The sequence below is a fragment of the Equus asinus genome, chromosome X (assembly GCF_041296235.1).
Source record: "Equus asinus isolate D_3611 breed Donkey chromosome X, EquAss-T2T_v2, whole genome shotgun sequence".
In the NCBI taxonomy this organism is placed as follows: domain Eukaryota; kingdom Metazoa; phylum Chordata; class Mammalia; order Perissodactyla; family Equidae; genus Equus; species Equus asinus.
Window position 1 is genome coordinate 67299017 of NC_091820.1, and position 25220 is coordinate 67324236.

General features: G+C 34.4%; 1 protein-coding gene across 2 annotated transcripts in view; it reads right to left on the bottom strand.

The window, feature by feature from the left end:
• Nucleotides 1–25220, bottom strand: part of HDX (highly divergent homeobox) — a 143971-nt gene that overhangs the window by 10498 nt on the left and 108253 nt on the right. For both annotated transcript variants that reach the window (XM_014831064.3, XM_044764034.2), the window contains 3 exons: nt 10561–10768; nt 4439–4518; nt 1486–1569 (listed from right to left, as the gene is read on the bottom strand). In XM_014831064.3, coding sequence (XP_014686550.1) covers nt 1486–1569; nt 4439–4518; nt 10561–10768 — 372 coding nt within the window. The remainder of the gene's footprint in view (nt 1–1485; nt 1570–4438; nt 4519–10560; nt 10769–25220) is intronic.

A 25220-nucleotide genomic window follows, 5' to 3' on the forward strand; every position in this document is an offset into this window, starting at 1 on the left:
TGAGAGTTAAAGAAAAGTTTATGTAGGACAGTGATATGTTATAAAAGCCATCCCTAATAGGGTAGTGAAGGACCCCCTGCTCCCACAGCATTCACCACAATGGAAAACACTGGATCATTACATGTTCTTTAGAGTTCAATGAAAATGTTAATTCACATTTCTGGACCGGACACTCTGCCCTGCCCTGATCTTCAGCTCCAAACCTTCTCAAGTGGGCTGGCACTCCAGGGGAAAAAGGTCCTGGAAAGAATCCTCCGAGTTCTGGGCCTAACCCTATCTGACCTGTTTGAGAGCGCTAAGTGGAGCACACTTAACAGCTGTGCAATCCAGTCCTCTCGTCTGTAGTTTCCATAGCCTGTGCCAAGTGGTGGCTTGTAGAGCCATTTTAATCCTGAAGTTGCCATTTAGAAATATTATATGACCATGTAGGAGTGCTTAGAATTATCTTTTGTACTTCAGGACCAACAACTTTATAATTTTGTTAGTTGGAAATACAGTTTAAATACAGGATTGTCCTGTGCTCTTTGAGCACTTAGCAGATAAATTTCAAAAGATATTTTCCTTCTGTGTTTATAATGTTCAATATTTTAAAGTCTGGCATATTATGAACATTTGGAAAACAGAATCTGTTGAAAGACATAACTTTCAATTATACTAAAACTGAAAAGATTTTTGGGAAAATGATAGCTGTTGTCTCTTCTGATTAAATGTTATTTTCTGGTAACATCTTAAGATTACTAGTCTCTGCTTTGAACATTTATGATATTCCAAGAAAAGAACTTTTGTATATGGAAAGAATTGTGCGGCCAAAATTTCAGAAGTTCCCCAAATTACCAAGTACAATAGGATACTGATTAACAAAGGGACAGAGACGACACATCTATGCAGAAAACATATTGACATATAGACTGATGGCTTATGTCAAAATTTAATAAAAACAAAATTATGCACACTGTCAAAGTAAGCTTTTCAGTTTAGTAACAAGTGACAGTAAGAAAGGTCATCTCTATTCATATTCATTCAGTACTTGCTTTGGGAATTGTATTTAAACTTCTCCTAAAACAGGCATATTATTATATTTAAAAAAAAATGGTCTTCAGAAGTTGCAATGCAAGATAAAATTAGCAAGGGCCACTGGAAAAAAACTCCCCTTTACCATCATTTAAAAATGAACATTGGCTTGAAAAAAATATTTATCATAAATTTCACATTAACTCCACTATGCACTGCCTCACCTTGCCATACACTATCAATCCCTACTCCCACTCAGCAAACTCTTCGCTTAAAATTATAACCACTAAACCAGCCAGCATGAATTAAAATGCCTGGCACCTGAACTGATATCCAAGTGCCTGAGAGAATCAATGCAGAGCGCTAAGATGTTTAACTCATCCAATGGGAGTGAAATAAACCAGTACATAGGGTAAAAGCCTGCCTCATTTAATAACTTCTCTTAATGAATTCAGAATTTGAAATTACTTTTACCTTATAATCCAAGACAGAATTCACTTGTTCTACTTCAGAATTACTTATCATGTCACTTTCTTCATCATCAATAATTTCTATTTTCTGTAACATAGGTAGAGAAGTTTTCATAAATATATATCCGAAATACATCACTACACTTAACGATGTATAGAACATATACCCTCAACGTTCAGTTTTAGTGATGGGGTTATCCAGACTAGGTAATCCGCAATAAACTCTGATAAACTCTGACTGGCTCCTCAGTGTTATACTCAGCGTGTGTCTAAGCCACATCCCTCTACCTTCAATTGACGACTGCTTAGTAAAGAGAAAATTACTGTGATACCGTTTAAATAGAAAAACCCTTCACAATATCGTTGAAAATATAAGCATTCAGATCATGCTTAAATAGCGCCCTCCAGTGACAGGGAATTCGCTTCCTGTAAGGGTAGTCTATTTAATGATAACCATATCTAATTGGTTGGAAGGGTTTTCTTTTTTAAGTCACTATAAATCTCTTTGCAACTTCTAATGTAAAATGTCAACATATGACATGCACTCCAAAGTCAAATATGATTTTTAGAAAATTTACATATTTACTGCACTCCATTAGCTGGACAATTGAAAGCAGACATTTATGATGTAATGATGAAAAAAACCTGATGATCTGTTTCCTTCACTGGACAGTAAGAAGGAAGAGAGAGAGAGAGAGAAATGCTAAATTGTCCTTAGCTTTAGAATTAAGGTAAAGCATAGTTTGTACAGTATCTCACACACAGTCGCCGCTAATTAAATATCTATCAAAAGAATGAACAAACAGTTTAGCACTGATGGAAAGAATGACCAATAAGCTCCAACCATGGGGGCAAGGCAAGTTCTCTAATCACGGAAACTTTTTTTTTTTTAAATAAAGCAAAACCAAAAGACAAAATCGGCTCTAAATTTTTCTTTTGCATATGAGAAACATAGTTAAGAAAAAACACTTTTAAACATTTAAACCCTGCCAATTCAAAGGAAAATTTAAAAAAGAGAAAAGCTAAGCTAGAGTTAGTCACTAGGCAGTCTTTTAAGAACGAGCACATTAATAGTAACATGCCGTAGGCAGAATTTGAAATCAAGCTTCCTACCCAGCAATATATACGGTTATTAAAAGTCACAAACAAACTTAGATTGATCATATTTGATACATTGTCTAAGAGGATACGATCCCTTAACAGAGTTTGTGACCTGCAGGCTTGAGTAAGGAGGACAGCTGCAATGAAATTGCTTTCTGCTGCTGCCCGGAGATGAATCTAATGTTTTGTTTTCTATTATAATCACTATTAACTTGGGGCTTAATCACGTCGGCTTTCACCAGACCTCAAATTTGATACTTTTTTAATGCCATTTCTTAGATTCTCTACCTATTTGGATTGGTTCTGGGAACAAGGAGCTGAGTGATCCAGGGAGGAAGACACCAAGGGCCACTGTATAGATTTGAGCATATAAATAGGTACTGTACGTCTCTATGATTTGTCATCCAAGAATAATTGGGGGCATTCAAAAGTTACAGGCAGAGGAGATTAACCTTTGAAAGTTTGGAGTTTTGTCTCTGAAAATCAATTGTTCTTGAAAAATTAGGTGTCTAAGTGACTGAGTCATCCCCTGCCACGACTTCATTCATTATCTTCCGTGTCTGCTGCAGGGGAGATCAGACGCAGCGAAAGTCAGGGTAAAAATGAACGTGTCTTTAGGGAAAAAGAGGTTCCAACCTTCAAATAATTGTATATAAGATGTATAATAAAACCCAAATCTAGAGCAGAGGAGATTATTACTTGGTGGAATTTAAGAATATTGGCACAATTAATAATCTTGGAAAACAATTATTACTAGCTATCTAATGAAAACACGACTTTGCCTCAAAATAAAAGCATGTTTTCCATATGCCCATTGAATTTAGTGTTAGCAGGGTCAAATATCAATTTAAATCAGGATTGAAATGAATAAAATGTAATACTAAGCCATATTCTACATGTGAAAACACCGCTATCTATTGTTGGTGTTTAACAAAAAAGAACAAAATGTATTTTATGTGCTCAACTTTTATTAAGGAGATGTGGCAGCATTATAGTTTCAGATAAATAATGTTTGTAATGGAAGCCAGGGTAATCTTGAAGTTACAGCCATTTGTTGACAGAAAAAAATCCATTATATGGACCATTTTTTAAAGGTTGCAATCAAACACAAAACACTGATTCGAAAGCAAAAACAAAAGCACAACGACATTTGCCTTTATGTCTGAGTTTAGTTTAATACCATCTTGATTTCTGTATTACTTAGTGGAGTCAGAATGTAAACAGATGCTGTTAAAACAGCTGCTTAGAGAACATCTCTATATACCAATAATGTTTATATTTTCACAAAACCCAGTTTAATCTACACATAGCCTGTCTCTGCCTGCTATTTAATCTCTTCATACTGTCTTTCCTCCATTAGTGCAACTTTTAAGATATCTAACAGAGTTCAATTTAACTAGAAAGAAGAAAAGTTTCCAAACACAGTATAGATAGGTATGATCTGAACAGAGAACTCGGAGTCAGGAATTCTTAGACACAAATCCCAGAACTAACAAAGTCTTCCTTCATGATCTCAGGCTAAATTCTGTTTTAATTCTTCCATCTGTCAAATGAGAAGAAATCTGCTCTTTGCTAAAGGCGTTGAAGAAAAATAACTTCTTATGTATAAAACGTCTATGTGTAGTAAGCATTAGGCTTTTATATTTGCAGAGTTCCTAAATCTGAGGTACAAATGACAGTGTTTTAAATTTCATTTATTAAACCCTCAATGTTATGTAATTTCATTGGTAGCAACTCTGTTTTGGTTTGTAAAGTGGAGCAAGACTTTATTCTGACAACACTGCCAAGGTCACTAACTGGAAACAAATCCTTAAAATCCATCATGTAATGAAGACAGAATTTTAAAATGTACATACCACATTATCTGTGGATACTGCATGGTGGTCCTCCTCCTTATGAGCCCTTGCCTCATTTGGAACAACTTCATTGGACTCTTCTATAGGGAGAAAAAAAAGTCCATGTGTTTTCAAGATCACTTAAATAATTTCTCTATTGTATAAAGACAGAAATAGCAAATTCACTTCATATATACTTTGATGAGCAATTCTACTTCTGACAACGTAGTCTAAGGAAATAAGTGTGGATGGGTAAAAATACAAGGATGGTCACCACTGTGCTGTTTATTAACTGAAAAAATGGAAGCAATCTATATGCTTAATAATGGAGGATTGGTTAAATCATTTAGGACCTAGCCCTACAATAAATAATATAAAGCCACTAAAAATGAAGTAGAAGTATAGCTGATAACACAGAAAATATTCATAATCCAGTGGAAAGTGAAAAAATGAAGGTGACAAAACCTACTATGTAGGTATACTGTGATCTTAATTTCTTAAAAGAAAAAAATGTACATTTTGATGGAGAAAAAAACAGACTGACACTATTTGCACCAAAACTTTGCCATTATTATTTCTAGCTGAATTACAGGCAATTTTTATTTTTATTTCTTTTGTTATTTTAGCTATTTTGATAATTTTTATTTTCTTCCATTTGCTTATATATATTTAAATATTTTTCTACAAAGAACACATGTTGCTCATTGAAATAAGAGAAAAGTAATAAAAATAATTTTCAAATACATGATATAAAACTATAAATATAGTACATTTCCAATTTTTTAAAAAGGTATCTGAATGTACACACATGTGTACACGCACACACCTGTATACATGCAAAGATAAAATATTGGCAAAAATATTTCCCCACCTCCATTTTAAGAATGGTTATCACTGAGGGGTAAGATTATTGCTATTTTTTCATTGTATTTTTCAATATTTTCTATCATCAACATGTTCCTCTTATGACCAAAATTCAATATTCTAAAAATGAAAAAGAAAAAAGAAAAGAAAAATTAACTCAGAGAAACCAGTCTACTGAAAAGCTCTCTGTGCTGAGCTAAGGGAAGGGGCTCGTTCATAACGTAGGATATCTACAAGATAATCTTCTGGCTTGGGTTATCCCCACATTTACCCCTTAAAAACACAGGGCAGCAATATTTCTCTCTTTTCTTTCTGCACAGCTATGTCATGGAGATTATTTGGGTAAATACTAGTAGAAGTTCTCAGCCTCTTGGTAACTAACATCTCATTTCACCATAGAAAGCAGAACAAAAATATTTGTCAGCCCTCCTAAGATTTTCCATTCCTTCCCATGGACAGACATATAAGGGTGACCTGTATGAGCATGGGGGATGATCAGGAGAAAAACTTGGCTGCTCCAGGAACTTACAAATGAGTACATAGAGAATTACAGGTTAAGATATCCAGGGAAACTTTACCAGAATTTTAATACAAAGTCCACTATAAATTCAATTTTATTTTTTTTAAATAAAAGAATGGCTCCTGGACAGAGGAAACTTTATTTATTCATTATTTAGACATTTCAAACCACAGACATTTCAAGTCCTACGTAATCAGCAACTAAATGAAATGAAGGGGTGAAAAATTGTGATCAGGTTTAGCTCCAGAGCTGCTTTGTACTGGTGTCCTTGGGATAGGGGTTATATTGCTTATCAACAAGATCATTACTGGTATCACTCCTTATAGGTTTGCCTTATATTTCTGTTCTCTCTTGCGCATAACTTTCTTCACAGTTCTGCTTTACATGCAACATATTCATTCAAGGTTTGATTATTTTATAAGATGCAAATAAAAAAATGTTTTGAGGATTTCTAAAATAAAAAAGTGTGAAGTGATTCAGCTGAATAAGGCATGTTTTCTTTTACTTACAGATAGCTTCCACATTAGTGAAAGTTTGAAAGCTACACACTGTCAATGTGTCTGATTATTCTTCAAGAAAAGCAGCTCTGCTAATTGGAAAATAAATAAGTAGAATTATTAATCAGTGAAAACTCTAAAGGGCTGTCTATGTGGTGGCCAAATGCTCAGACTAAGTATCTGTATGCAGAATTATCTTTCATGTGCACACTCATGTAATAGATACGGCTGAAAGGAGGTTTTGTTATGAAATTTAACGTTATAGATGTTAGTTGTTCCCATACTTTAAACAATTTGCATCTCAGGAAAGTAAAAATCATTAAAATTGCTCAACCATAAATATATTTTGATAGAGAACTTAAGGAGATGAGTCATCTAACTATTACTTTTGCTAGAGTTTGCTGTTGGGTGGGGGGTCAATCCAAGTAGTTTTTTCTTTATCAATCCCAACCACATCTCCTTCTCTTCACCTCCACACAGGGAAAGGAAAGGAAATGGGAGAAGCCAAAGTGGGAGGTAGAAGGTGGAAGTGAGAAGTAAAGTCAGAAGCTCTGGATCAGGAAAGTACTTACTCTCTCAAAAGCAAAGGAATAGAATTGAATCTGCTAAAAGATGAACAGCACTTTTTGGTGACTTTGGCCAAACCTGCCTTTTACTGTGTTTTAAAAAAATAATCCTTGTTTTTGCTTGCAGAGTTTTTTTCTAGAAAATTTTAATGTGATTTTTAATTGATTTTTTAACACGAAAAATGTAAGCCCTGATTTAAAGACAGTTCTTCTTCTTAGTCATTTAGAAGATTTTAACTCTGTTGAATCAACAAGATTATAAAGGACTCTGAATTTTAAGTTGTTAAGTTTTTAGAATAGTATGGGCAGCTACTCTGATTATTCTGTCTCTATATTCTAGATGTAATTAATGGAAATCTCAAAGTAAATATACATTTAACTACATTTTCATAACTGGAAGATAATGTGGTTAGCATATTTTAAAGATAAGATGTTAGTCTAGGCCAGAGGATACAATTCACTTAATCATCAGGAAAAGGATCACACAGTTAAATCAATGAGTTAGTGCTCTCCACCAGCAAAACGAGGAAGAGAATAGGACAGAACTAGTAGGAAATGGTACAAAAAAAGGCTCTTTTCAGTATTTGAAAATTCTTTCATACTTTTCTGTTGCAACTTCTGATGAGAATGAAAAGGTTACCATGCAGCTGCGAAAAATAAGCTGCTGAGAGGAATTCTAGGCAATCTCACTTCTCATCAAGTGCTTTTTCATTCATGCATTAGATTCTCTGTCCTTTTTCTCATTAGGTTTTGATTACTGTGTCAGCTTTCTAGAGAACATGCTATTTAATGACATTCTATTGGCCACTTATATAACTTTGACTATTTTTTTAGATGCCTCATATGAGAGGAATTTCTACTCAACCTCCATGAGACCATTGAGATAATGACCCCTTTTCCTTCTGAAATCTCTCTCTTTCCTTGGTTTCAGTCATGACATACTATCCTGGTTCTCCGGTATCTGAATGTTATTTCAATGACTCCCTTTTCTCCTCTAGCCCCCAAATCGGGGTATTTCTCAACACACAGTCCTTGCCCATCTTCCTTTCTTGTTTTGCATTTTATCACTCAACTACATCTCTTATTTCTATGGCTAGACATTATTTGGCCTCAATGTAGGTGATACCATATTTCTTCTCATGTCTTAACTCCTCCTCTGAGTTCCAGACCCATATTACCAAGGGTCTGCTGGACAACTCCAAATGGATCGCCTGCCATCATCTAAAACCCAACACTTGCAAAACCGAATTCATCTTCCCACATTACACTATCCATTTAGTGCAGTGCCAGTAAAAATCTTAAATGAATTTTGGAAAAGGGGATTGGAGAAAGGTATGACTAAGCAATTCTAAAGTTTATCTAGAAGAATTAGTGTGCTACAAGAGCTAAGAATGAGACCCTACCAGATATTTAGATATTTTATAAAGCCACAGTTATAAACAATCAGATCAATGTAACATAATAGGAAACGCAGAATTTGACCTACACGTGTATGTATGCATATATGAATGTATATACATATATATACATATTTTATAAAAAGCTACACAAACTCATTGGAAAATGCTAGATTATTCAACAAATAGTGCAGGGGCAATTCATTAACCATTTGGAAAAATAAAATTAGGTATTTTCCTCACATACCTTAAAGCAAAATAAATTCTAGGTGGAATGAATATCAAGTTGTAAAAATGAAACCATAAGGATACAAGAAGCAAATACAGGCGTATGTTTACATAATTATAGTACAAGGAACGACTTCGTAATCATGACACCAAAGTCAGAAAGCCTAAAAGAATGGACTGGTATACTTGAAAACATAAAAATTACAAACAAAAGTTCTGACATCACAAAACTCCATAAGCAAATTTAAAAGGCAAAAAATAAAGGAGAAACTACAGTTCTAATATCCTGATAAATAAATAAAAACAAACAAAATGAGCCAATGCAAGATTCTTTCATTTTCTGTATCACAGATGCAAAAAGACTATATTGTATGATTCCATTTATATGAAATGTCCAGAAGATACAAATTTATGTAGTCAGAAAGCAATCAGTGGTTGCCTGACTTTGGAGGTAGAAGTGGGGATTGACTACAAATGGACTCAAGGAAATTTTGTGAAGTTTTTAAAATATTCTAATATTGGATTTTAGAGATGATGGTTGCACAACTCTATAAAATTTACTAAAAATCATTGAATTCTATATTTACAATGGATGAATTTTATGATATGTAAATTAAACCTCATAAAAATCTTCAGTAAGACAAGGTGTCAGAAGAGAACTGTTTCTATGCTTAAAGTCAAATGAAAAATACTTTTTATGTACATATGGCATAATTACATGTTATTATTTGAATTATCATTTAGGGAAACACTGGGAAGTATTATAAAGATGATCCAGCATAATTCCCTTATCTTTCAGATGAGGAAACTAATGCCCAATGAATTAAATGCTTTGCCTGAAGTCTCATAATCAGTTAGTGGAAGATCTAGGACTTGCACCCAGGTGGCCTGACTACTAATCTGATGTTTGTCACATTATACTATACTCTCTTTCGTAACAATGCATGTATAATGCTCTAACTGAAATTGACTAGAATTCCAATAAAATAAAAAACTATCATATACTTAATTATAACGTATGGATTGTTGTAATGACCAACATTTCTAAATGTGAAAGATCATTATTGTGGTAGATGAATGTTCCTTGTTGTGATGACTTGATGTGGGAGACTGTTTAGGTGGAGGGAGTAAAAATCAAAAGGGTAAAAGACAAGTGTTGGTAAAGATAGGAAAAAAGAGAACCCTCGTGCACTATTGGTGGGAATGTAAACTGGCACAGCCGTTACGGAAAACAGTATGGAGGTTCCTCAAAAAATTAAAAATAGAGCTACCATATAATCCAGCAATCCCTCTTCTGAGTATATACCCAAAGGAAACGAAATTAGTACCTTGAAGAGGCATCTGCACTCCCATGTTCATTGCAGTATTATTCACAGTAGCCAAGATATGCAAACAACCTAAGCATCCATCGACAGATGAATGGATAAAGAAATTGTGGTATATGTACAGTGGAATATTATTCAGTCTTAAAGAATGAGATCCTGCCATTTGCAATGACACAGAAGAACCTGGAGGACATTATGCTAATTGAATCAGCCAGATGCAGAAAGAAAAATACTGTATGATCTCACTCATATGTGGAATCTAAAAAAGTCAAATATGTAGAAGCAGAGAGTAGAATGGTAGTTACCAGGGTGGGGAGGTGGAGAAAATGAAGAGATATTGATCAAAGAGTACAAAGTTGCAATTACATAGGATGAATAAGTATGGACATGTAATGTACAGCAAGGTGATTATAGCTAACAATACTATACTGTATAATGGAAATTTGCTAAGAGAGTAGATTTCAGGTGCTCTCACCATACACAAAAAAAGGTAACTATGTGAGGAGATGGATATGTTAATTAGCTTGACTGTAGTAATCATTTCAGTATGTATATGAAAACATGTTTTACACTTTAAATATATACAATTATTACTAAAAAATAGAATAAAAATAAATCTGTTTCTTTTCAAATGTTTGACCAAATGTTTTGAGGACTGTAGATTTGAAGCGCAGTAAGCTGACAAGCAAGTAAAAATGCAACAAGTTTACAAAAGCTATTATTAGGAGGTGCAGCATATAAAATACCTTGAGAGCTTCCTTCAGACAAACAGATGGATACATCATCATTTCTGTCATTATCCTCTCCTACTTCAGGACCAGCTTCCTCTCCTGGTGTGAAGGCAGACAAAGAGCCAGATTCGGGCTGCTCAGAAAAATCAGCAGGGCCTCCTCTTGGAGGCGGAACTTCAATCCCCATTAAACGATATTTCCTTCTTCGATTCCCAATCCAAGTCTTTATAAGAGAAATACAACAGGAAGTTTTGTAAACATAGAAAACTTAGTAGTTCTGGCCATTAAAATAATGAATGGATGCTACATAAAATATGATTTAAAAGAATCAATAGATACCTAGAATAATAAAATTTTATTATTACTCAACAAGCTAAAATAAAAATAACGTTTCAACTTTTAAATATCTTATTAGGAGAAAGATGATATTTCTCCAAACATTCAGACTTTTAAGCAACATGCAGTCCATTGCAGAACATGCTTTTGTTTTTGTTTTTCTGGAGAAAATAATCTGCCAAATCTTTCAAAATAAACACAAATTAGTTCTTCTCCCAAAGGGACCAGGCATCCAGCCATGACTATAGTTCATATCCCATTTTCAGTCTTGCTCTTCCTAACTGAAATGTGTTTTCTATTAACTTTGGATGCATAATGGTTACCTGGGTGTTCCAAGTACTCTAAGATTTCATTTTATGGGATTTAGAAGCAATTTTTAAAACATTTTATATTAAAATAATTTTAGAGTCACAAGCAGTTGCAACGATAGATCTCCTTCCCTCATTTTCCTCCAGTTTACATTTTACATAATAGTAGCACAATAACAAAAACAAAACATTGATATTGTACGATACGTCTATGCAGTTCTGTGTTCCTTTATCACACCATTCTTCTCCCTCCCCTTCTGACCATCCTCAACCCCTGGCAATCACAAATCTGTTTTCCACCTCTATAACTGTGTCATTTACAGAGTATTATATAAATGGAGGAGTCATACAGGATGTGACTTTTTGAAATTGGCTTTTTACACTCTGCGTAATTTTCTGGAGATTTATTCAAGTTGCATGTATCAATAGCCCATTCCTTTTTATTGCTAAGTAGTATTCCACGATAGTTATATATCATTTTTTTCCATTTTCTTTGCAATGTTTGTTTAACCATTTACTCTTTGAAGGACACAGGGTGTTTCCAATTTTTGGCTACTACATATAAAGCGCTTATGAACAGTCATGTACAGGTTTTTGTGCAGATATAAGTTTTCATTTCTTCAGGATAAATGCCCAAGAATGCAAGTGCTGGGTCGTATGGTAATCGCATGTTTAGTTTTATAAGAAACTGCCAAATTGTTTCCAGGAGAGTTGTACTATTTTACATTTCTACCAGCAATCTATGAGAGATTAGTTTCTTGGTATTCTTGAAAGCATTTGGTATTGTCAGTAATTTTAAAACAAATTGCATCTGTTCTCCTTGGTGCATGTAACGATAGATCATCAAGTTCTTAATTTGATTTCCCCAATGGCTAGTGATGGTGAAAATTTTTTCAGATTTTTATTTGCCATCCATATATCCTTTTCAATGAAACGTCTCTTCGTGTCTTTTGCCTATTTTCTAATTAAGTTGTTTTTTCTAATGTTGAGTTTTGAGAATTCTTTATATATTCTAAATACGAGTTTTTGTCAGATATTTGGTTTTGCAAATATTTTCTTTGGTTCTGTAGCAGATATGAGTTCTTTGTCAGATATGTGGTTTGCAAATATTTTCTTCCAGTCTGTAGCTTATATTTTCATTGTCCTGGTCTTTCATGGCCCACAAGTTTTTAATTTTGATGAAATCCAGTCTATTGCTTTTTTCTTTTACGGATTGTGCTTTTAGTGCCATTTCTAAGCGTTCTTCGCCAAATCCTAGGTCTTGAAGATTTTCCCCTGTTATCTTCTAAAAGTTTTATAGCTGTATTTTTTACATTTAAATCTATGATCCATTTTGAGTTCATTTTGTATAAGGTATGAAATTTAAGTGAAGTTTCATTTGTGTTTTCCTATAGATATCCAATTGCTCCACCATCACTTCTTGAAAAGACTTCCTCCATTGAATTGCTTTTGCACCTTTGTCAGGAATCAACTAAGCTGGCCATACTTGTACATGGTTATTTCTACATTTTTTATTCTGTTCCACTGATGTATATGTCTATCCTCCTGTCAATACCACACAGTCTTGATTACTGTAGCTGTATAATAAATCTTGAAATTAGGTAGTGGACTGGATTTCTTCTATTTTATTCTTTTTTTTTCCAGGATTGTTTTAGCTGTACTAGCATATTTCCTTTCCATATGAATTTTAGGCTTGTCTAAATGGAAAAAATCTTGCTGGGACTTTTATAGAAATTATGTTAAACCTATATATCAATTTGGGGTGAATTTACATTTTTACTATGTTGAGTCTTCCACTCCATAAACACAGAATGTCTCTCCATTTATTTAGAACAACTTTGATTTCTTTCATCAGTGTTTTGTAGTTTTTATTATACAAGTCCTGTACGTGTTTTGTTAGATTCACACTTATGCATTTGATTTTCTGAGTGATTGCAAATAATATTATATCTTTAATTTCAGTTTCAATGTGTTCATTTTAACTATATAGACACACAATTGATTTTTGTGTGTTAATCTTATATCCAAACACCTTGTTGAATTCACCTATTATTTGTAGGAGTGTTTTGTAGTTTCCCTAGGATTTTCTACAAAGCCAATCACGTCTCTTTTATTTCCCTTTTTTGCATTATTGCTCTGGCTAGAACTGGTAGTACTATGTTGAATAAAGGTGGCCAGAGTGGACATTTTCTTTTGTTCCTTATCTAGGGGGGAAAGCATTCTATTCACCATTAAGTATAATGTTAGCTGTAGGTTTTGGGCACTTGTGGGTTTCTTTTTAGGGAAGTATTTTAATGATGAACTCAATTTCATTAATGGTTATAGGGCTATTCAAGTAACCTATTTCTTATTGGGTGAGTCGTGATAATTTGCACTTTTTGAGGAATTGACCCATTTCATTTAAATTGTCAAATTTGTGCATTTAGAGGTGTCTGTGGTATTGTCTTATTATCCTTTTCATGTCTGCAATGTCTGTAGTGATATCCTCTATTTCATTCCTGATATTAGTAATTTGTGTCTTCTCTTTTTTTTTACTTTGCTCATTTTGCTAGATATTTGTCAAGTTTACTGATCTTTTCAATGAGCCCACTTATTTTTTAATTTTTTAACTAATTAATTTTTTTTAAAGATTGGCACCTGAGCTAACAACTGTTGCCAATCTTCTTTTGTTTTTTTCCTGCTTTTTCTCCCCAAATCCCCCAAGTACATAGTTGCATATTTAAGTTGTGTGTCCTTCTAGTTGTGGTATGTGGGACGCTGCCTCAATGTAGCCTAATGAGCAGTGCCTTGTCCGCGCCCAGGATCAGAATCGGCGAAACCCTGGGCCGCCAAAGCAGAGCACGCGAACTTAACCACTGGGCCACGGGGCCAGCCCCTAATCTATTTTTTATTTTTATTTTTTTACCTTTTGACCCCTTTCGCTCATTTCTCCCACCCCCCCCCAACCCTCTGCCTCTGGTAACCACCAATCTGTTTTCCAGATTAATTAGTTAAAAAAAAAAACTTAATAGACTCTTTTTTTGACTAGTTTTAGGTTTACAGAAAAAAATTCTGTGAAAAACACAGAGTTGCCCATATACCTCTCACTCGCCAGTCAATTTCCTCTGTTTTTAACATCTTTCTAAAATTAATGTGGTGCATTTGTTACAATTGATGAACTAATACTGGTAGATTATTAAGTAAAGTCCAGAGTTTACATTATGTTACAGAATGTTGTACATTCTATACACTTTAGCAAATATATAATGGCTTGTATTCACCATTACAGTATCATACAGAATAGTAGTTTCACTGCTCTAAAAATCTCCTGTGTTCCACCTGTTCCTCCCTCTCTCCTCCCCACAAGTCCCTGGAAACCAGTGATCTTACTGTCTCTCTATATTTTTGCCTTTTCTAGAATATCATATACTTGGTATCATACAGTATGTAGCCTTTTCAGATTGGCTTCTTTCACTCAGTAACATGCATTTAAGTTTCTTCCATATCTTTTCATAACTTGACAGCTCATTTCATTTTATCGCTGAATAATATTCCATTGTCTGGGTGTACCACAGTTTGTCTATTCATCTACTGAAGGACATTTTGGTTGCTTCTAATTTTTTGCAATTATGAAAAAACTTGCTGTAAACATTTTTGTGCAAGTTTTTGCGTGGACATAAGTTTTCAACTCATTTGGGTAAATACCAAGCAGCACAGCTACTGGATCATATGTTAAGAGTATGTTTAGTTTTCTAAGAAACTGCCAAAATGTCTTGCAAAGTATCTGCACCATTTTGCATTCCCACCAGCAATGAATGACAGTACCTGTTGCTCCAAATCCTCACCAGCATTTGGTGTTGTCAGTGTTTTGGATTTTGGTCATTCTAATAGGTTTGTAGTAGTATTTCATTGTTGTTTTAATTTGCAATTCCCTAATGACACATGGTATTGAGCATCTTTTCATATGCTTATTTGTCATCTGCATATATTCTTTGGTGAGGTGTCTGTTCAGCTCTTTGCCTATTTTAAATTAGGTTGCTTGTTTTCTTATTGCTGAGTTTTAAGAACTCCACAATATTTTGTATATTGTTGAATATTGTTGAGTTCTTTGTATATTTTGGATTACAGTCCTTTATCTGATATGTGTTTTGCAAAGAATTTCTCCCAGTTTGTGGCTTGTCTTTTCAGTCTCTTAAGATTGTCTTTTGCAAATCAGAAGTTTTATATTTTAATGAAGTCCAACTTATCAGTTTTTTGCTTTTATGGATCATGCTTTTGGTTTTGTATCTAAGAAGCCAACAGTAAACCCAAGGTCACCTAGATTTTCTCCTATGTTATCTTTAGGAGTTTTATAGTTTTGCATTTTACATTTATGTCTATGATCCATTTTGAGTTAATTTTTGTGAAGGATGAAAGGTCTATGTCTAGATTAATTTTTTTGCATCTGGATGTTCAGTTGATCCGGCGCCATTTAAAAAGACTATCCTTTTTCCATTCAATTATCATAGTGCCTTTGTCAAAGATCAGTTGACTATATTCATGTGGGTCTATTTCTGGGCTCCCTATTTTGTTTTACTGATCTATTTTGTCTATTCGTTCATCAATACCACACTGTCTTGATTAGTGTAGCTTTACAGTAAGTTTTGAAGTCGAGTTGCATCAGTCCTCTGACTTTATTCTTTTCTTTTGATATTGTTTTGGCTATTCTGCTTCTTTTTCCATTCCATATAAACTTTAGAATCAATTTATTGATATCCACAAAATAACTTGGGATTTTGAATGAGATTGCATTAAATCTATACATCAAGTTGGGAAGAATTGACATCTTGAAAATATTGAATCTTTCTATCCATGTACATGGACAATCTCTCCATTTATTTAAATCTTCTTTCATCAGAGTTTTATAGCCTTCCTCCTATAAATCTTGTACCTATTTTGTTAGATTTATATCTAAGTATTTTATTTTTGGGGTGTTAATGGAAATGGTACTTTTTTCAATTTCACTGATTTTTCTCATACCTTTATTATTCTTTCATTTTCTTTGTGTTTACCTTGTTCCTCTTTTTCTAGTTTCTTGAGATGACAGTTTAGATTTTTGATTTGAGATTTCCCTCTTTGCTAATGTATGATTTAGTACAGTTATGTGTCACTTAACAATGGGGATACATTCCAAGAAATGTGTCATTAGGTGAGTTTGTCATTGTGTGAACATTATAGAGTGTACGTACACAAAGCTAGATGGTATAGCCTACTACACACCTAGGCTATACAGTACTAATATTATGGGACCACAGTCATAAATGTGGTCCATTCTTGACCAAAACATCATTATGCAGCACATGACTACTATAAATTTCCCCCTCAACACCACTTTAGCTGCATCCCACAAATTTTGATATGTTGCATTTTCTTATTTTCATGCAGTTCAATGTATTTTTACCTTCACTACTCTCTAATGTTCTTCCTTTATTTATATAGATCCAAGTTTTTGACCTATATCATTTACCTTCCCTCTGAAGAACTTCTTTTAACATTTCTTGCAAGGCAGTTTTACTGGCAACAAATATCCTCAATATTTGTTTGTGTGAAAGAGTTTTTATTTCTACTTTACTTTTGAAGAATAATTTCACAGAATACAAAATTCTAAGTGGGTGGAGTTTTTTTCTTGCAAGACTTTAAATATTTCACTCCACTCTCGTCTTCCCTGCATGTTTTCTGAGGAGAAGTCAGATATAACTTTTAACTTTGTTTCTTTATAGGTAAGATTTTTTTCCCTCTGGATTCTTTCAAGATTTTTTTCTTTATCTTTGATTTTCTGTTTTCTCCAGTTTGAATATGATATGCCTAGTTATATTCTGTGGGGCTTTTTTCTTTTTTGGCACTTATCTTGCTTGGTGTTCTGTAAGTTTCCTGGATCTGTGGTTTGGTGTATAACATTAACTTAAGGGAAATTCCCAGCCATTATTGCTTCAAATATTTCTATTTCTTTTTACTCCTTCTGGTATTGCCATTATGCATATGCTATGCATTTTGTGGTTGTCCCACACTTCTTGGATATTCTGTTCTGTTGAGGTCTTTTTTTTTCTCTTTGCTTTTTGTTTTTGGAAGTTTCTACTGACATATCCCTAAGCTCACAGATTCTTTCCACAGCCATGTCCAGTCTACCAATGAGCCAACCAAGGGCATTATTCATTTCTGCTACAGTGTTTTTTATCTCCAACATTTCTTTTTTAATTAAAAGTTTTATTTCTCTACTTACATTACTCATCTGTTTTTGCATGTTGTCTACTTTTTACACTAGAGTTCTAGCATATCAATCATAGTCATTTTAAATTCTGGGTCTGTTAATTCTAATATCCTTGACATATCTGAGTCTTGTTCAGATGCTTGCTCTGCTTCTTCAAACTGTGGAGTGTTTTTGCTTTTGTTTTGCCTTTTAATATACTTTATAATTTTTGGTTAAAAGTCAAACAGGATGTACTAGGTAAAGGGAGCTCTGGTAAATAGGCCTTTAGTTTGTGGTGGTGAAGTATGGCGTGGGGAAACATTCTATAGTCCCATGATTCGGTCTCAGTATGTTAGTGAATCTGTGTACCTGGCCTGTGAATTTCACAAGTGCTTCTCAGTCCTTTCCACCACCTTTAGGTATGACATAATGGCTAGGGGAGCTAAAGGTGGGTATTTCCCCTCATCCATGTTGGTTAGGCTCTGATAAGTCCCCAGCAAGTTAGCCTCTGGTAAAATAGTTTTTCTTTAGTGCAGCCCTTGTCAAGAAGAACAGAACGCTCTGGTGTATTTTAAAATAGGTACTTTTCTCCTGCCCTTGCCAAGCATGAGGGAATTTTTATCCCATGTTCATAGTAAGAAGCTGGTAGAGCTTCTGTAGGTAAAACTCACAAGTATGGGGTTTCCCTTATGAATGGGCCCCCTGGAGTTTTTAACTCTCAGACTTGTCCACACTGAGCCTCCGGCAATCTGTCAATTATAGCTTAGGTTTTCCTACCCCACTACAGATTCCCACAGAGGTTTCTTTTCCGGCAAGTTGTGATTCTCTGTGTTTGCCTGCCTATTTCTCCAATTTTGGGGACAGTGGTTTGCTCTCTACCTCATTTATCTGGCAGACCTAAGAAGAGTTACTGATTTTTCAGTTTGTTCAGCTTTTTGGTTGTTGTTAGGGCAAAGTGACAGCTCCAAGCTCCTTAAATGTCAGAGTGGAAACTGAGAATCCAATGTATTTTTTAATTTCCGTTGCGATTTCCTCTTTGACCTGTGGATTACTGTGTAACTTCCAAGCATTAGAGATTTTTCTGTTATCTTTTTGTTATTGACTTCTACTTTGGTTCAATTGTGGTCAGGAACATATGCTGTATGATATCGATTTTTTCAATTTATTGAGGTTTGTTTAATGGCTCAGGATGTGGTTTATCTTGATATGTGTTCCATGGGTACTTGAAAAGAATGTGTATGCTACGGTTGGTTGACTGTGTGTTTTATAAATGTCCATTCGATTCTGTTGATTAAGGGTGGTTTTTTTGACATACAAAAAGCTGTGTATAATTAATGTATGCGACTTGAGGAGTTTGGAGATAACCATATAACTGTAAAACCATTACCTACCCCATCTATGCCATAAACCTATCCATCACCTCCAAAAGTTTCATCCTATCCTCTTATTTACTATTATTATTATTACTGTTATTATTACTTTGTGATGAGAACACTTAACAAGATTTACTCTCTTAGAAAATTTTTAAGTATATAATATTGTTGACTTTAGGCACTGGGCTGTGCAGTAGATCTCTAGGACTTATTCATCTTGTGTTAGCTGAAACGTTGTACACTTTGACTAATAGCTCCTCATTTTCCCCTCCCCCATCTCTTGGCAACCACCATTCCATTCGCCGCTCCAATTAATTTAACTATTTAGATTCATCATATTAGTGTTATTATGTAGTATTTGTCCTTCTGTGCCTGATTTATTTCACTTAGCATAACATCCTCCAGGTTCATCCATGTTGTCGCAAATAGCAGGATTTCCTTCTTTTTAAGGCTGAATAATATTCCATTGTATGTATATACCACATATTCTTTATTTGTTCATCTGTTGATGGACATTTAGGTTGCTTCCATGTATTGGGTATTGTGAATAATGCTGCGATGAACACGGAAGTGCACATATCTCTTCCAGATAGTGATTTAATCCTCTTTGGGTATATACCCAGAGAAGAGATTGCTGGATTGTAGTTCTAACTTTAGTTTTTTGAGGAACCTCCATATGGTTTTCCATAGTGACTGCACCAATTACCATCCTCATCAACAATATACAAGGGTTCCCCTTTCTCCACATCCTCTCCAACATTTATTATCTTTTATTTTATTGATAATAGTCATCCTAACAGGTGTGAGGTGATATCTCAACATGGTTTTGATTTCTATTTCCCTGATGATTAGTGATGTTGAGCACCTTTTCATACGCTTTTTGGCCATTTGTATGTCTTTCCTCGAAATACGTCTATTCAGTTCCTATGCTCATTTTTAAATCAGTTTGTTTGTTTGTTTATTGTTGAGTTGCAGGAGTTTCTTATATAGTGTGGATATTAGCTTTTTATCAGATAAATGATTGGCAAATATTTTCTCCAATTCTGTAGGTTGCCTTTTAATTTTGTTGATTATTTCCTTTGCTGTGCAGAAGCTTTTAGTTTGGCTTAATCCCGCTTGTCTATTTTTGTTTTTGTTGCCTGTGCTTTGATGTCATATTTGATGTCAAGAAATCATTGCCAAGGACAATGTGCAGAATCTTTTCTTCTAGAAGTTTTATGATTTCAGGTCTTATGTTTAAGTCTTTAACCAGTTTTGTGTTGATTTTTTGTATCGTATAAGATAAGGGTCCAATTTCATTCTTCTGCATCTGGACATTCAGTTTTTCCAACAACATTTATTGAAGAGACCATCCTTTCTCCGTTGTGTATTCTTGGCACCCTTGTCAAAGATCAGTTGACAGTATAAGCGTGGGTTTATTTCTGAGCCCTCTATTCTGTCCCATGATTGAAAGCATTTTTGAGTTCTTCTATATCATTGATGATTTTCTGTGTAATAATTCTATCACTTTTTGAGAAAAAGGTGATGAAATCTCCAAATATAATTTTGGATTTGCCTATTTCTCCTTTCAGTTTTATCAGTTGTTACTACACATATTTTGCAGCTTTGTCATTTGGTGCATATATATTTAGGATTCCAAGGTCTCTTTGGTGGATTAACCCTTTTATTATGTGTAATATCTCTCTTTGTCCCTGGTAATCTTCTTTGCTCTGAATTCTGCTTTGGAGCAGGATATGGTAATAATAAAATGAAACAATATTCCAAACTGCTTTTCGTTTAAATGTATATTACTACATATTTGTATTCTGTGTATGCTATACATAGAGGGTACACCTTTCTGTTAGAGATTCATTCACCTGATATTAATATACTCACTTCTGCTTTCTTTTGATTCATGCTTGCATGCTATGCATTTTTTATCCTTTTAATTTCAATCTACATATATCAGTATATTTTAATTTCTTATAGACAGCATAAACTTGGGTCATTTAAGCAAATCTAGTTTGCTAATCTCGTTTTTTTAATTGGTGAATTTAGACCATTTAAATTTAATGCAATTATTGCTATCTATGGCTTATGCATGTCATTTAACTTTTTTGCATTGTTTGTTCTTTGTGGGTTTTTTTCCTATTTCCCCCCCTTCATTCCATGGGTTATTTGAACATTTTTTAGAATTCCATTTTGATTTATGTATAGAACTTTTCCTGTATCTCTTTGTATAGGATACAGTTATATAGCTCTCGATCTATCTATCTATCTATCTATCTATCACCAATCATCTATCTGTCCATCATCTGTCTTGTGAAGACTTTCACAATGTTGTGGAAGTCCAGGTTTTCTACTTGGCTTCCATTGACTCTCAATGGAGGAGGGGATTCTCTTCACTCTTGGATGAATTTGGGCTTCCAGTATCTCCACTACGTCTCCTCTAACACTACCTTAATGAGGAGGGGTAAATGGTCCTCATTACATTTAAGTGGGGGTGGGGGTAGGGATGAAAAGTCCTCTACTGACATGGCAGGGGAAGGGGGGAAGAGGAATTTTTAATGCTCAGCTCTGCACTCTTTCTTCTCTGACACCACTCTGTGAGAGGTTGAGGCATCTAGTTGTAGCCTGGTAAGGGAACAAGTCTAGGCAGTCCACGTGGCCTTTTCTGGTAGGGGTGGGGATGCGGCTACAGTTTTTTTCTGTGGTGTCTAGCTAGAGTAGAGAGGTTATTGTCTACATGTTTTCTGTCTCGCTAAGCTGCCCTTTTCCTTGTTCTCTGGCTAGAGAGAATAGACTTTTCTTGGGTCGTTTTGGTTGCACTCATTGATGTTTCTGGGTTGTTAGCCTCTCCAATGTCCAATCTGGGGTATATGAGACAAAAATAAAATTCAAGGAACTCACCACTGTGTCATTCCTTAGGTCACGTGGTCCCTAGCAGATATGACTTCTTTCTACCCTTCACAGTCTTATGTTTGTTTTACATATAATGTCCAGGGATTGTAGTTATACTTAGTGGGGAAAATTATGTCTACTCCATCTTTTTGGAAGCAGCAGTCTAAAACCAATTTTATTCTCAGCTTTCTCATGCAATTTTCAAAAAGCTCATTTTATATGACTAATGTTTGTAAACTTTATAGCTTTGCCATGCCAATCTACACAGTAGAATTGTCATGCCAATCTACAAAGTGCAAGAACAATTCTTAAAACCTGTGTACTGTCTTTTAGTCCAGAAAGCCATTCAATAGCATTTCATAATTTCAGGTCTAAATTTGATGACGGTACCCTTTTTTTGTATACCAAGTTGAATTTCTCCTATGCAACAAGGCCCGCATAAATACAAAGCCACCTTAGATAATCTCTAATGTAAATAAAAACATGAATGACATTAACTTTATACTTGGTAAGATTTTGCAAAAAAAAGTGCAGAGCAAAGCAGAAGAACTATTCACTTAGTTCAAGAAGACTAATTCTTCTTTATATTTGTTAGAGGGCATTTCCTTTTCAAATTCAGGAAATATAATACCTTGGATGTATTTAGCATTCAATGCTAAATGTGAAGCCTGAAACACATGGATTGTTTTGGTAGAATCCCAAGTGGAAATTACCCAGTAGAAAAGAAAAATATTAGTGGATATCAATTTTCCTAGCTTTTCTAACTTCCTCCATAGGAAAAATACTAGTTTAAAGAGCATAGCTCCATTTCAATTTCCCATTACATGTTCTCACTGAGAATGAACTGCTAGACTTCAGAAAAAGTAAAGAACTGCAACTTCTTACTAAAGCTCCATTAAATTTTCATGGACTTTCTCTATTTCCTATCTGTGAATACTGATGCTTATCAAATTCTAAATGCAGAAGCTTCTCTTTTACAATAATCCCAGCTACTGATGCTTGTGAAAATGATGGTACAGGCAGAAGGAAGAAGATACCAGTTTCCTGAGGATGCTTCTTGCTTCTTTTGGGTCATAAAAGTTTTGGAAGAGAGAAGAAAATGGAAAGCAGAAACCAATTTCTACTTATTTTTGACTCCTTTTGCATCCTTCTTTGGAGAAATGAGTGACTGTTGAATGTACAATGATGAAGGTAAAATAATATATCGTGTAAACATTCAGGTCATGTGAGTTTTTATTGCATGCTAGGGCTAAAATAGTTCTTCTTTGGCCATTCCTCAAAACTGGAAGGCACTGAGAAAATTATTCAATATGCAAACATAACTAGTCTAACCTTCCATTCAATGTTAAAGTCCTTTCTTCAACATTCTAAGTGGATGGCTATTTAGTCTTTGCATGAAAACTTCAACAATGTGGAACATACTACTTTGCAAGCTTCCCAAGTCCAGTTTCTGGAGAATTTTTTTCAAAATGTTCTTCCTTAAACTGAACCAATATCTATTGTCCTATTAATTCTAAGCATTGGTTCCAGTTCTTCACACTGGATCCATCTGATCCCAAACACCCTCTTCCACATCCCAGCTATCAATTATGTAAAGAGCATTTTTTCCTCTGTTTCATATTAAACATCCCTACTTTTGAAATATACTATTTTTAACCCATTTTATATGACCCATGGGCAAGTTATTTTATCACCCTGGGCCTCAGATTTCCTTTCCGACAAAACTGCAAAATGAAGGAACTGGTTTCTAAATCTTTTGTCTCCTGTATAATCTTTGTCCCTCAGAATGCTCATACGTCTATAGAATAATACTGTATCTTTTCAACCAGAACTCTTATGTATTGATGGCACAAATATAATGGCTATTAAAAATGAGGACTCTCAGGATCTGTAAGCTTCTAAGAATACTTCTATTAAAATAATATAAAAAAATATTCCAAACTGCTGTTAGTTTAAATTTATATTATTCTTCATTTGTATCTGTGTATGCTATACGTAGAGACCACACTTTTCTGTTAGATATTCATTCGTTCATTACAAAAATATTACTGCACCTCAGCTATGTACCAAGCACAGTTCTAGTGTGGGGGATACAGTAGGGAACAAGCAGGCATGATCTATGTCCTCATGGGACATAAACTCAGAATCTTGTAGAGGTATAGACAATAAATGAATAGACAAGAAAATAAAAATTACAAAATTTGACCTAATATTTTGAAGGGAAAGAATCAGTTAGAATATTTAGCCACAATGACATAGTGTAGTGACATGACGTCTTTTCCAAATTTACCTGATCATAAGAATTATTGGGTGAAAGGAAACATACAGATTCCCAGGTTCTTCCCTGAAAATCCTGATTTATTACATCTGGGATGGGGTGATCTATATTTTTAAGAAGTATGCAAGATAATTCTTATGACAAAGCATACACAGGGGAAGTGGAAATGTAAACAACGTTAGACTGGTGATAAAGAGATCTGGCCTCTAGTCACTGGCTGTGTGACTTTGAGTAAGCCATTCTCTTACTTATTCCCATTCTTATTATATAAAATAACAGCATAGAATTCAATCTCAACGTGCCTGCCAGCTTTGAGTCAATGTCCATTGGAGATAATACAGAGTTTACTATTATTTGTATTGCACACACATTGGGAGCGGAGGGTTATACCAAACGCAAAAAGCAAGATAAAAGCAGTATAAGTGAAAAGCACTCTTCTATTTAAAGACATTTCAAATCTAGTCATACTCCTTGGAAATTAAATATAAACTAAATGCAAAAACATACATCTGTTTTCTGTGAAATTTATTTAAGCCTTTCAAAACATATTTCAAACATCCAAACGTGTTGTTTATATAAATATCTGACCACACAAGGGTACGTTTTGACATATGTCCACTATAACCCAAACACAGAAGGAAAGGGTAGGCATTAAGCTGAATTGTAGAGAGATAGGGAAGGGAACTAACTTATATTGAGGACTTATGGTGCATTACACTTATTATCCACATATATTATCTCAAAATAATCCTCTGCTGTATTATCTTCATTTACTGTTAACTGAAGCACAGAGACATGAAAAATTTGACCATGCTAAATTGCAAGATCCTTAGGAGAACTGTGTTTTTTCCATGACACCTAGAAGCATTCTGCCACATAGTAGGTGTTCAGTTTGCCTTTTATGAATGAATAAGTCAATAAATTATAAGCACTAACCAGAGAATGACATTCCAAGTTAAAGAGATATAGGCACATAATAATATTCAATAAGGTTAAGGGAAAAACATGCCAAGTTTGCTTCCTAGACTTTTCAGAAGTATAAGATATAACAATAAAACATGAATCTAAAATTTCCAAATTATACCACAAGTAATGGTTAACTAGACGTCCTGAGGCAAAGTGCATTTTGGTGATCAATAACTAGAAGGTCTATTGGATTTAAAATATCTATATAGTTTCTCCTGAAACATCAAGAATATATTTATGTAGCAAATATATTCTTCTTTGGAGTTAATCTACCAAATATTACATAGGAGGTCCTCTTACAACACATCACTTTTTCAAATTGTCTCTCT